This window comes from Netta rufina (assembly GCF_964035555.1).
Source record: "Netta rufina genome assembly, chromosome: 6".
Taxonomy (NCBI): domain Eukaryota; kingdom Metazoa; phylum Chordata; class Aves; order Anseriformes; family Anatidae; genus Netta; species Netta rufina.
The window spans coordinates 24,731,841-24,745,632 of NC_140129.1; the positions used below are offsets into that span (position 1 = coordinate 24,731,841).

The following is a 13,792-nucleotide window of genomic DNA, read 5'->3' on the forward strand; positions in this document are numbered from 1 at the left end:
ATTGTCTTATCTGCTATTTCTATTGTGTGAATGGTGCTCCATTTCCTGTGAAGGCTGCAAATGCAGTTTCACACCATTTATTTTCTTCCCTTCTTTAAAATGCTATATGTTCATAACTCATAGTTCTTACTACACCAGTATTTACCTTTGTTCACATGTGCAAACTGATATCATTGTACTTACATATAGATTTAACAGCAAATAATCTTGGAAAATGTCTGATGGTGTGAGGTAGTGATTATTTTAATGACATTTTATAGCATAACATTTCTTATACTTGTAACTTGGCAATCCACAGTGTTTGTTTAAACTTTTTTTCTATAGCACAACTTCTATTTTGGTTACAACTTGACCGTACAGATACATTCTTTCTCAAAATAGGAGTTCCTTTTGTTTCTTTTAATTTATCATTTTCAATGTTTTCAGGTTTTGTGCAGTTCAAACCGAAACCAAATTACAGTCAAAAGGATTTCCTTGTCAGTGGGAGATTATCTCAGAACACTGCCCTGACCTGCTAGCAATGCATACAGTGTGTACTCTGGCCTTGCAAATGGTGTAGAAGATATCAAGAATGAAGTGAACAAGCCCTGTCTAACACAGAATAAACCTTTAATCCAGTCCAAAGAGCACACCTGGACGACATAAAACTTTCATCCTGCTACCCAGTTTTGCAAAACTTATGGAAACTTGACATTGCATGACTAAGTATTTGAACCTTCTGTCAAGTCTAATTAGAGTAGTTAAATGAAAAATAATTGATCTCTCAGGATCCAAAAGGATCCATTCTCAGAGATCTGTCTTTACTAAAAACTATTAATGCAGTTAAGCATAGAGCAAGAACATGCAAAATAATCCTGGAATCTGTACTAGAAACATGAAACATAACAAAACTAGTTCCTGTTCACATCTGCTTTTAGGAGAAGATTGATGCAGAACAGCTGACATGAAGAGAAAGGTAGAGATGAAGAAGTTGAGTGAGTGTAAGGTCTGACAGATCATCTTCCACCTGAATTTTTCACTGCATTGGCCAACCCTGGAGAGGGTGAACCATGGGACATGAACAGTGGTAAGCTTAAATTTGAAGCTGGGTGGAAAGGGAAGAGGAACTCTTCCTTTGAGAAACTACACTGTATCATTGCCAGTCTAGAAGACAGCAATTTCTAATAAATTCAGGCCTCTCTTGTCAGGATTTGTTCTCCCACATACCTTTTTTGATTTGAACCAGGAAGAAGCTAGTTAAAAGTTATTAAATATTGATAAGGCAGATGTTACTTTGGCTAGCAGACAACTTACTAGTAGACAGCTTCACCTGCCAGCTGATAGCTATTTAAAAAAGCAAGCATAATAGGAACTGTATGACAGATACATAGGACGTGATTACTTTCAAAACAAAATCAAATCAACAAGCAAAAAAAAAAAAAAAAACACAAACCAAAAAGCATGCTCAGAGATCTTCCTCCTCCTCATGGAATCTACACTTCGTATTTCTGTTTAGCTGCTAATTTCACTTATGAGTTACAAAGCATTCATTTTGAATAGTACAGATGTTTAGTGAACAGAATGATTCATCTCTTCCTCTCTACTTTCTAAGTAGGACAAAGGGATGGAAGTGTGTGCTGGGACAGAAGCATGTCTGTCATTAAGCTGTTGTTTCCCAGATAATAACTACCCATTAAGAGAAAAATTTGGAAAGATTGCTGCCAACAGAACTCACACAGAGTGATGCTTTCTAAATCGATTGGAATCCAGCAACTCTTACTGCTTGTTTCCCCCCCCTCACCAAAAGTCAGATTATACACAAAAGACCAGTACTTTTTGAAAACCAGTGACAGAGTCTCGTTGCCCTGCATTAAGCAGGAAGTAAAAGCCTGAACGTGTTTCTCGAATGCACCTCTTAAGCACTGCTACTGATTTCAAAAGATTGAAAAGAAAGCTTTGGAGTGGAGGTATTGAACGAAAGTGTAAGTAACCCTAGGGGATGAAGAATACATAGCTAGTATGGATACCTATTGACGTTATATACCGCAGTTGGATAAAATACCAGAATTTACAATGCCTTGGTTTTTAAGATTTTAACCCCAAAATTGTATTAAGATAATATATCAAAGTTGAGAAAGTTTGCAGAGCATTCTATCTGAATTCCAAGTATGTGCTCTATTTAATATATGGCTTATGAATTTCATTACCATGCAGTACGTTTGCTGGTACATAATGAAAGTGAAGTTGCTTAAATTAAGCATCTGTTACATTAAATCTCAGTTTTAATTATATATATGGCATGAATACTTGTGCGGTTTCATGGGAAAAAATGAGCAGGTATAAATTTTAGCAAACTTCTCAAGTCTGCCAAAGAAATGGTCACACGTATTTGTGAAGGATATCTACAGCCACAGTTCTGTCTGTGCTGGTGCACTTTAACTATGGCACTAACAGGACCACAAATGTACACATGTTGCATACAAGTGGCCTGTCCCCCTTCCTTGCTGGTTCACATCTATTTTGCCTGTGACAGCTTTGTCGCTCCATCTCCACCTCATGTTTCACTGGGAGGAAGGCACTGACATAAAGAACCCCAGGGACATTAGAATGCTCCATAAACACGATTAGAGCATTCAGCCTCTTCATTTAAAGCAAGTACCATATTGCCACCAACATCTGTTTCAGGCTGTACAGGGGCCCATAAACAAACCACACCCTGAGGAATGAGCAGAGTCCTGTAGCATCTGTTGATTGTGTTTGCATATTTAGCAGCTATGAAAATGGCATCTCATTCTTACTATCAGTTACACTGTTGTGATTGTACTCAAAAGGATTTCTTTTTGACAGAAATTTTATTTCCCTGGAGCCTGAATTCTAAGAGGCAAGCCTGTATGGTATGAACTCCGTTTCTGTGAGGTGGGCTACGTACATTGGGGTGTGTAGTTCATTTGAGCCAGCAAACTCATAGTACAGGTACCTGCCCTCCACAAATGGTAATAATGTAAAGATCACCTAAGCATCGCCACTGAAAGGTCTGTATCTGTATTGCCTCCACACAAGAAGATGAAATATACCATGGTTCGATTGCTTTTTACACTTGAAATCCTTCTTTTTCTAGTAAACACTGTTTTCTCAAAAACAGCAGAGTACCTACAGCTAATTGCTCACTTGTGACAAATTAACCACTGAAAAGAGTGTCACATTCCCTCGGGGAATGGATTGATCAATAATCAGTGGACTGACTGATGACTTCAATGTGAAACTGAGAGATACTGAAAGGTGCATTAGTATTTCAGCCTGGTTCCAGCACAGGCAAAGCTGCGCACGAAATCTTGGTTGTGACAATATCCTCCAGATAAGGCACCAAACAATCTTTATGTCTGCAAATAAAAGACCATTCTTTACCTCCTTTAGTAATGGCATTACCTGTTGAACATCCTGCTGGAAAACGCAGAGTTGCAGCCTCTGATGTAGCCGGACTTTTCGGTGTTGCCAGATGCTCTCTAGGCGCCGCTGGTGATGCAGGACTTCATGTACCACATCCAACACCTGGTGAACAGCCTTGGAGTAATTTGCAGTAGCAGTGAGGGATTCAGAGTTCCCAGGGCTCAAGGGACGCTGTAAGACATCCAACAAAGCTTTCCCATCCTGGCTCACCTGTGTGAAGAAACACATCTACTTCACTGCTCTGGTACTCAAACATCCAAGAGCTGAGAGAGAACAGTCTAGCTGATTCTTCTTCCCTCATATCTTTTCCTTTAGTCAAAAAGGAAGAAAGACCTTGTAACATCTCTTTTTGACTTGTACTTGCACATGCAGTGCCTACCTTTGCTTCCTGGTGGGCCTCCAGTGCCACTCAGCAGGAGCACAGATACCGTGCTGCTGGCGCTGCATGGAACCAGAGATCCCAAGGCTGCGTTATGTTCTGACACTCGGGCACCGAACACTCTTGACGTGCACTAGCTGATGACAGGTGGCATTTGCAATAGCAGGCCTATTTTTTGTGAGGAGGTGGCATTTTAAGAAAACCACAGATGGTAGAGTCAGTCATATTCTGTACAGTATGGGAGAGTCCTTTCTTCGTAGGATTACTAAGTATGAATATACATTCAGAAGTGTGACATTCTGATTCTATACTTCATTCAGTGACAGTGAAAAATAAATTAGTATATGGTAGCGATTCTTCTCTTTCCCAGGATAGCTCAGATGCATCTATAGCCTCCATTTTCAATGGCCTACAAAGTTTGTTGGCAAATAGAAAGCCTTCTGCATGTATGTAACCTTTTTCGTGCATATTAAAACACGTTTTCAGATGCAAAGGCATTGGGGAATTAAAAAATAGAATGCCAGCTTTTTTTTTTCCTGGAACGTTTCTGGAGCATTTTCATATTGCAGGGGCAAAATGAAAAGTAGAACAACAACAAAAAAATAATCCCAACAAACATTATTAATAAGTGCATGTAAATATTAATTCTCTAAAAATGTTTTTGAAATATTTTTCAACTGCAGAGTACAACATTAGAATATTTTGATCAACAGAAACACTAAATAAGGACATTATTGGAATCTGCTATTTTCCCAGTCCACTTTCCTTCTGAAACAAACTACAGTGGCATGACAAGATTTTCTGAAAAGTGTTTTCATTTCTATGCAATCATAATCACCAACCTTGCTAGAGAACAGTCTAAAGAACACTTTCCATCCAGGTTGGATTTTGAGCATTATCAGTCTAAGTTAAACATTTCTCAAGGATTTTTCAAGTCTCACTTATATCTGTATTATAAATTGCTTGTTCAAATGTAGCAAATACCCATTAATCCCAAACTGAGTCTTTTGGCAAGCCATGCTACATTGCAGTCTGTTACAGCAGCATATGTCTGGTGCAATTGCAGAGAAATGAAGAGAGCCTTTGTGATTTATACTAGCAAAACTGGGAGTCAAATCTCATCATACTTGGTGGCTACTAGGTGGGCTTCGGCAGATCCTTGGGGATTTTTTTTAAATATTCAGGGTAACTTGGAATTAGATCAGGAAGTAAATGGAGAGTCCACAGGGAGAGGCTTTCCATACTCAAATTCAGTTGCTGCTGAGGACCAGCTGGAACAATTTGCACATGCTGAAGCCTGCTGGGGCCGCAGAAGGAACAGTCGCACTTGCCAGCAGCAGTGCACAGTGGAGATGCTGGGGATTTTAGCAGGGCACACCGAGGCACAGGTGTTACCTTAGCAACTTTATAGAGGTGGCAATAGCTGCTAGGCAGGAAGAAGAAGCATTCGTACAGGGAAGAAAAGGCATACGACATGCTATTGTATCTGGGAGAAGATAATCAGCAACAATCTAATCACCGTGAACAGGAAACCACGGCCATGCACACGATTGGGAGCAGCTTCTTAGACCTGGAACTCACTTTTCACTGGCTAAATTCACCATGTGAGTTCACTACTGTCCTGGTACTGGCTTTTGGTTTTACAGTTGGTCCACATCTGTCCCTGGCTGGTGTTACAGCAATTTTTGTATATGCACCTGCTTCATCCAAAGCTGAGACAGGAGCTGAGACAATCTCCTAGACTCACACTGTGAGGAGGAGGAGGAAGAGAGACAAGTGCACTTCTGCATTCTCTCTGACTCCTTGCTTCTTCTACAGGATTTAGGCTTTTATCTATTCCATGAGTTATTTGTTCCTGTTGTCTACCCAAAAAACCTCAGAGATTACAAGTTATGGTTCTTCCCTGATGGGCATAGCCTTCCAGTCATTCTCTGCACAGCTAGAGATAAATACCAGGCACCAGGTGCTTGAGTTGTCCTGCTAATAATCATTAACACAAATTAGAGGCTATTAGAAATGTTCTCCTGCTCTCCAACTTACAGGCTTGTCCTGTCATGCTGGATGAAGTGTACAATAAATACATGGCAAGCAGCACAGTGACAAACAGATAACCAGTGGTGCTCTATATTTGCAAAAATACTTATATATTCCAGGACTTCATGTCTCCTGCAGCTCTGCACTTCTTTGGTTTAAAAAGTTTCCTTCCTGGAAGTATTTTTGTTGTGAATATTACTGCATTCTCAATCAAGGGGCACAGAAGATTTGTGCTTTCAGAGCTCAGCAATGCGCAATTTACAGAAAGGAAGGGAACAGCTTCACAAATGGAGGAGCTACATGCTGTGCTCTTCCAGTCATTTCCATGTTCTTAGAATTGCAAAAAATAAAACAATCTCTTTTCATGTGATTCTTCTGAGTTTTTCAGGGACTGTGCAAGGTCACAAGCATCACTTACGATACATTTTTAAAAAGTGCTGCAAAAGTCTTCAAGATTAATGGATCTACACCCAGCATAACTTGCAGCCCCTAGGATGTCTAAGTGCCAGTGCTGTGTTTGTCAAAGCAAATTTGACCATTTCTCACTTATTTTGAAAAGTACAAAATTGCCTGGAGTTTCTGGAAAGGTTTAACTCATCATGTGATATGTACATACTCCTGTCATTTGGTGATATTCCTGCATTTTGACTTCATGATGGGAAAAGGGATAGGGTGGGCTGTATGTAAACGTTTCTGTAAGACACTGTGTGTCCTTGAGTTAACCAAAAAAGCTAGATTTTACTGCGCTAATGCAATAATCTCCATGGAAGTTGTATGCATAAGTAGTGAATAAGCTATAATCTGTAAACATCATATATATATTGGGTCAGCAATACCTCCAAAACTTTGCCAGTGACTAGAGTAATGGTGCCATCTGTGAAACAGCTACAATTTGCACTAGGAAAAAAATGGGTCTTTAGAGCAAATGTATCATGCCTCTGGGAACAGACGGTAAAATTCAGTTAATCAAGTCACACTGAACAAAAGTTACCATCAACATAGCTCAAGCCTGACTAAAGAGAACCTTTTTGGTGTTACCAGTGGGGTAGAAGAGGATTGCATATCAGACCCATGGTCCCTGCTTTCACTATTTTTGAGCTTCACTCATGGTCAATAAAGAAAAAAGGCAGACAATTATGGCTATAACCACGGTAAGGTGGAATTTTTTTTTTTCCTAAAATTCCTTGGGCATTTCTTCTTGGGTTCCTGCAGAGTATGTGAAACGCTTCATTTTTCTATGTAATAGAACAGAAGAGGCCCCTATATCCAGATTTAGATGTTTATTCCATGGAACGTGCATTCCATTTCAAATATCTTACAATTACAGAAGTAAAAACAGATTTTCAGTGACTCTGCAGGAAAATAAAAGAAAGAGAAAGCTACCATTTTCATCCCATCATAGAGAGCTCTGAGGGAAGACATTAAATTATACAGGCAAGAGGCGTTGTCTGCATTGGAGATACGGGCATGTGGATAGGAGGCAGGACCCTTAGGTCTAATCTAGGCTTTTCAGCTCACCATGTAGCTGTAGTCAAAGGAATGAACATTTCAGAAATAACAGACTGTAACCTCTCTGGCAGTTCTACAGACTGTTTAAAAATGTGCTTATTAGTGAAATAATACGGAAATGTATTAAACAGCTGTGTCTGTGACAATTTGTAGCTTTCTGAGGAAGCATCAGTAAAAGCAATATGCATTTTAAAAATTGCTTTTGTTTTTTAAATCAATTTTCTTTTCACAAAAAATAAGACTGGGGCTTCTAAACAAAATGCCAGTTTTAAACATTATTTTTATTTAACCCCAATTTGACTTACTTTTTAGAAGTATTTTTAAGTGCCAACAGAAAACCTTAGTTTCTGACTAGACACATGTATAAAACTCATGGTTGTAACTGGAGGTCAACTGGGCTGTTCTGTGTTTACTTAAACAAGCCACTGCTCCTGAGAAGCCTGTCTGAGTACTGAATTAGGAACAGATCTTTGTGATTACAATCCAGAATTGCTCTAATAATTAACGCTCAAATTCTTCCAGTTATTCAGAAAATAGGAGATTACTATTTAACATCACTTACGTTCATGGTATCTGAACAACTTCACCGTATATGTGTACCACCAACCCTCAAATAGCGAATAATTTTCTCCTGCATTTTATTCTACATGTTCTTCCAAGAATATGATGAACAGAGCAAGAGCTGAACAGTGTGACTTTGTATGTTGAAACAAGAAGCTTTGTCATCCTCAGTTCCCATTCACGTACCTGTGTCATGACTCATTCACAACAGGAAATCAACAGAAGTAAAGCTACTGCCATCTAAAATGGGTTTCCATTTCAGCAAAGGCAGTGAAACTGTTCTTCTTTGGGGTGCCAACACTAGTTCCAGATTCCATTTGTGTTTGGGTTTGTCCCCTAGATTGTCCTGGTGCACCCTTGCAACAAGATTACTGTGACTCCCCAGAATCCCACAGCCTGGGAGAAGGTAGATTTGACTCCTTCTTTGAAAAAGTTGCAACAATGGAATACAAACCTATCTTACTTGGAAAAGCCAACCTCCCAAACATAGTTAAGTATCTTATCACTTAGATACTCACATAATCCTCTGGGAAACACATACCTCTGTGTATGCCTGTGTTACTTGTTCATACAGGGTCTGATGGTGATGGATGGCCAGTTCCAGATCTTGCATCTCAGAGGGGAGCCCTCCTTCACTGCACATTTTACACCAGGCATCCACACCTGAAAGGAACTGAAACAATTCCAGAAACAATGAGCAACAGCGACACAGAACATCTCATCACTGTCAGCTTTAGAAAACTTTGCAGAGTGCCACAGATGACTGTAGATTGGACCATGGAGAACATAACAGTTATAAGGGGTTCATATGGGCACCCTGAAACAGCACATTCCCATCACCCCTTCAAGTGCCTGAAAAAACACCTATATCCAAATGTAATGCTTTTTGCATTTTCTTGATTAAAAACTAATGCTTCTTTAACCAGGTCTAGAAAACATCCATTCTAAGAGACTTTGCAGGGAGGCTGAAACATTTTGAAAAAAAACATCAGTGTGAGGCACAGGAGGACACAGTTGCACATCCAGCTGTATTTGTCATCATCTCAGCTGCCAACTTCCCTTGGTCACTTACCTGTACTTAACACTGCTAATTTGGGCAATACAAACTCCCACTAAAAATCAATGTTGACATGCATTTTAATGATAGACAGACAGTTTGTATTCAAGTAGCTCCCACCTCAGCACCAGCTCAGTGGGATTGCTAACAGAATACCAAGGCTTTAACCCCTGGGTCACACGTTTGATTCTGGCCCAGGTCAGCAGTGATCAGATACCATTACCATCTGATGGCTGTCAGGCAGCCAATGCAAAATGAGCTGCTGGTTTCAGTCCAGTTCCTGGTGGGCAGACATCCACAAAAAGGGAGAAAAAAGTCATTGCCATTGCAATAGATATGGGTTAGCACCTTGGTTGGAAGCCTTAACAGAGAGCCAGAAATGGAACAGGCTTGGGGAGCAGAGGGATGGAAATTTTTTTTTTTCCACTCTTAAAGGCCTCCTGAGCAGTGCTGATGCACTTTGGCAGAACATATTGGGGAGGCTCTCCTGGGGGCTGCCTGTTCTGTAAAAGAAAAGTGGAATTTAGTCTGTAAGGTTCCCATCCTCCTTTTCTTTTAAACAGAGCCTACTTCAACAACACAGCATCTAACGTGCTCATATTTTGTCCGTACTGACTGCCTAATGCCACCTCATTACTACTCATTAATATTTTCTCTTTCTCCATCTTGCTGTTAAGCCAGCCTGCCATACTTCAGGGCTATTTATAAAAATAAAAAAGAACAGCTAATTATACAACAGATGCAGTACCCTGTAGGGTGAATGTATAATGCTGCAAAACCACCCCCAGGACCACAGTTTTATCCACTCCTGAAGCGTTCACCTGTGGCTTGTTAGTAAAGCACTAACTCACAACATGAAAGGCTGTGAGATTCAAAGTAAAGAATTTCAATTCAACTCTGGTTCTGGCATCAGCATCCTTTTTTATTAGCAGTGTAAAGCTATTCACCACGCTGCTGTGTAATCAGGGCTATAAAGTGTTTGCACTGTAAATACTTTTCAGTGTACAAAGATTCAATAACAAAGATAAACTCCTAAACATTCATATCTACAAAGTAAAAATCTACCAGTGAAACCTGTGCTTTCTAGAAGACTGGACTCAAGGATGGCAGATTCTCTTGTGTTGATTCGACCACTGATTTGTTGAATCTCTTAAGATGAAATTCCCAAACACTCCTGCATGAAGCTGAGGTCATCATCTTTTTTTGCTAAGCTAGTGGGATTCACATAATGTCCTATGCAATTTTAAGAGTACGGAGCTGAGACCAATACTTTCTAGAGCTGTTACATAAACCTCTTGGTGAACAGAGGGAACAAAAGATCTTTACACCTTAGAGACCAGTGTTCCTACTACTGAAATCACACAGTTATGGCTCTTATCTAAACGGCCAAATTCTACCAATTTTTGTACAAGCACTTATAGACCTGTTTCTCATATATGACCATGTCTCCAGAACATGATTTGCAGTGTAGGTGGAAGACACCTCAAGAAGATGAATGTAAGTACATTCACACCTGGTTGTCTCACATCTATCTTTCCTCTATATATCAATTGTATATAGAGAACATCACATCAGCAATTACATCAGCAATTTCACTACTACCACCACCACCAGAAACAGTTGATATCCTCTCTTTTGAGAAGTTTTAAGAAATACAGCTTGTCAGTGTTTTACTCTGATACCCTGAAGTGGTGGTCTACATGGAGATCCACACAGAGAGCAAGTTGTTTTTAAAGGATTTTTGCAAAGTATTACATCACAACATTGGAATTTGTGTATCTTGAAAAAAGCAGCTATGTTAATTTTTATTACTTCTCACTTATTGTAGCGGACCTGATCAACTTTATTTTATGTAACCCTTCACACTAGAAGCACATTCATATAACAAAGTCGCCATTTGAGTTAAATAAATTTAAAATTGTAAATTTCTAACTGTGAGATCAGAACAGGAGCTGTTACTGTCTAGTGGATACTCAATACCATTTAAATTAATTGCTTAAGTTTCTAGTTAGCCCTTAGACAGGAATAGCTCCTACTGGGAACATAAAAGCTGCCTAAATATGATTTGAAATGACAGACTCCAATAATTCTACATGTTTTTCAAGACTTGAGGAAAGATTAAGAAAAATCTCTCCTAAAATTAAAAGTTTCCCTAAGGTATCTTTGTGCCTCTGATGTAATCCAAAAGTAACTTTAAAGTAATGACCCACACTTACTCCTAACTCACAACCTATTCACCGAAGTCACAAATTCTGTATTAGGTCAGGTACTAATGGATTCTTAGGCAACTTCTTTCAAGTTCTCCTTTCTAACTCCTATTCTGGATCACATGGCTGCTCCAAAACACAGCTCTGTCATTTTGTAGTCCATATTCCTTCAACTTTTTTTGCACAGTCTTTGCTTGCTGTTTACTAGGCCTCCACCTGGGAACTGTGGCATAACCAGGGTAGTTCTCCCAGGCCCAGAAAAATTAAAAACAGACTCTAGTCTGCCTTTGTCATCCTGAGCATCCTGAGATGGATCCAGAAAGTCTGTGGGGAAAGATGAAAAGGCAGCAATGAAATTGTTTTTTCAGTGGCCTAAAATATCTATTGATGTCCTGATTTTATATTTTATATAGATATATATATTTTTTTGATGAGGTTAACCGTATGCTTCCTGATGTTGTTTTTGGAATTTCCTTTCCCTACCTAATGCAGAAGTTATCTTGTTTTTATCCCTGCATCTCACAGATATCAATTGACTTTTCCTTTCCTCCCTTTCCTCAAATTCTTCCTCCCTTTTTTGTTTTCTTCTCTTTTGCATTTCCTTTCCTCAAACAGAGAACCCCAGGACATACTGAGAGGGATCCAGATACGGATGAGAACAGTAATATTCCTGTCTGGGGAATAAGGCAACATGAAATGAATAGTCAAGGGTCAGTTTTCAGAGAATCAGCATGAATGTCTAGTGTACGCACCCAACACCAACTACTTTAACCAGTAAGTCTGCTTGTGTCCTTCTGAGGGTAGATGCTAGCCCAGAATTAATTGATTTGGATCTCTCAGATGATTGAAGACGTTAATTTGTTCATTCTGACAAAATCTGAGATGTGAGCATCCTATTAATACTTCAGCACACTTTCAGAGATTGCAACCAAGAAAGGGGAGGACACATAGTACGTCTGCTTCTGCCATCTGGTACTCAGTGGGTCAGAATCTCCTCTGGCATAACTCAGCACAGCTCTCTCAAAATCACAGTGAGATAAGACACTTTTTCTTGCAACCTTGAATAGCCTCAGATATACCCAAAGATATAGAAGTGGATTCTCTTTTGCTCTAGAAGATCTTTCCATGACAACATGAGAAGAGAAAAAAAAAAAAAGAAAGATTTGTAGCAGGCAGAATTAAGGGACATTTGGGAAACACCTCCATTGAGTATCCTGAGTTGTGCCTTCACCTGGACACAGCAGGTATTTGGAGTTTAATTTACTAGTTTTGATCAAACACACGTGCTGAAGAAAGCTTGGCTGGAGGCTGAGTTGGCAACATTTGTCTTTTCTTTCCTTCCTTTTTTTTTTTTCCCCTTTTCTTTGTATGCATTTTTGGGCACATGCGTGTCTTCCTTATTTTTTTTAAACATAATTTATACATACCAAACCATCATCAAGAAAACGCCAAAGAAAAGGAAAGAAGGAAAAGAAAGAGACAAAGCAAAAACCCAGCTTTGATCCAGGAACTCATTCAGCCAAGTTCAATTCAGTGTGCCACATGTATCTGCTGTGAGAGCCAGGCTAGCAACGTGATTCTGAAGCACGTGAAGACAGATGTGAGGTTCAATTCCCAGCAGGGTTGACTCAGCCTTTCATCCTTCCAAACCAGACAAATTGTATTCTGTACAGTGTGCTGTGTGGGGTCTTTAGGAAGAGACCTTGAAAAACAAGTTGTTTCCTGCTCAGCTTGCATATTATAAGATATAGAGCTTTTCATAAATCTCTGTCCCAAGCCAACAACTTCCTTGCAGGCTGTGGTGTGCCAACGGCTGGAAGATTATGATCTTACTAAGATTTACAATCAGTAGGAAGGATGGAATAAAGAGATGGTAGTGGCTTATCGCACTGGAGAGGGAAAGGCAATCTGCATATCAGACTGGTATGGGGAGGCAGGGGCATATTGTGGGAAAAACTGTTTGGATCTGCATCAGTACTACCATTACCAACACAACAGAGGGAGCAAAAACAAGATTTGATCTAGGGCAGAGGAAGTAGTGGGTTTATCTACATCTTTGTTTCAGAGATATAAGCCTTATTTATTGTAAAATGAGGAAGCTCTGATCTGAGTTTAAAAAGTAAAACAGTAACAAAAAAAAACAAAACAACACAAACACAGAACACCACCACAACCCTGGGTGCTGCCACATAATAAAGGACCACATTTGGAATGAAGGCTTGATAGACCACAGATTTGGTCTGAGTTAGAGAACAGATGCCAAACACCTCACTTTTTATACTATACAGAGGTCAAATGACTAAATTATTAGCCTACAAGTCACTGCTTTATTCTATCAGAGTTACTGAAGCAGGACCAACACTTCAGCCTTGGTTAATGGACACACTAACTCCCACACTCCCCTTCTTCCAGCAGTCTGAGCCTACAGGCTTGAGATCAGCGCTTACCTCCCACTGAATTGTTGCTTATTACAAGTGAGGAGCAACTGCTGTTCAGAATTAGCAAACTCTCCTGTCTGCCTAATAATGAGATACTGTATTCTGTCAGGCAGAACAAAATTCAGTTCCTTTTATAGAGGTGCCAAGGGAGGACTGAGTTTTTCAGACCCATCCATTCAAT

At 39.6% G+C, this 13,792-nt stretch overlaps 1 protein-coding gene across 9 annotated transcripts in view; it reads right to left on the minus strand.

Annotated features, from left to right (window-relative positions):
* KALRN (kalirin RhoGEF kinase) overlaps positions 1-13,792 on the minus strand; it is a 493,218-nt gene that overhangs the window by 247,508 nt on the left and 231,918 nt on the right. For all 9 annotated transcript variants that reach the window (XR_014618580.1, XR_014618581.1, XM_084289498.1 and 6 more), the window contains exons 8-9: positions 8,451-8,582; positions 3,406-3,636 (exon numbers count right to left, since the gene is read on the minus strand). Coding sequence is in view for 7 of the 9 variants with exons in the window: in XM_084289498.1 (XP_084145624.1) it covers positions 3,406-3,636; positions 8,451-8,582 (363 nt within the window). In the remaining 2 variants the exon portion in view is untranslated. The remainder of the gene's footprint in view (positions 1-3,405; positions 3,637-8,450; positions 8,583-13,792) is intronic.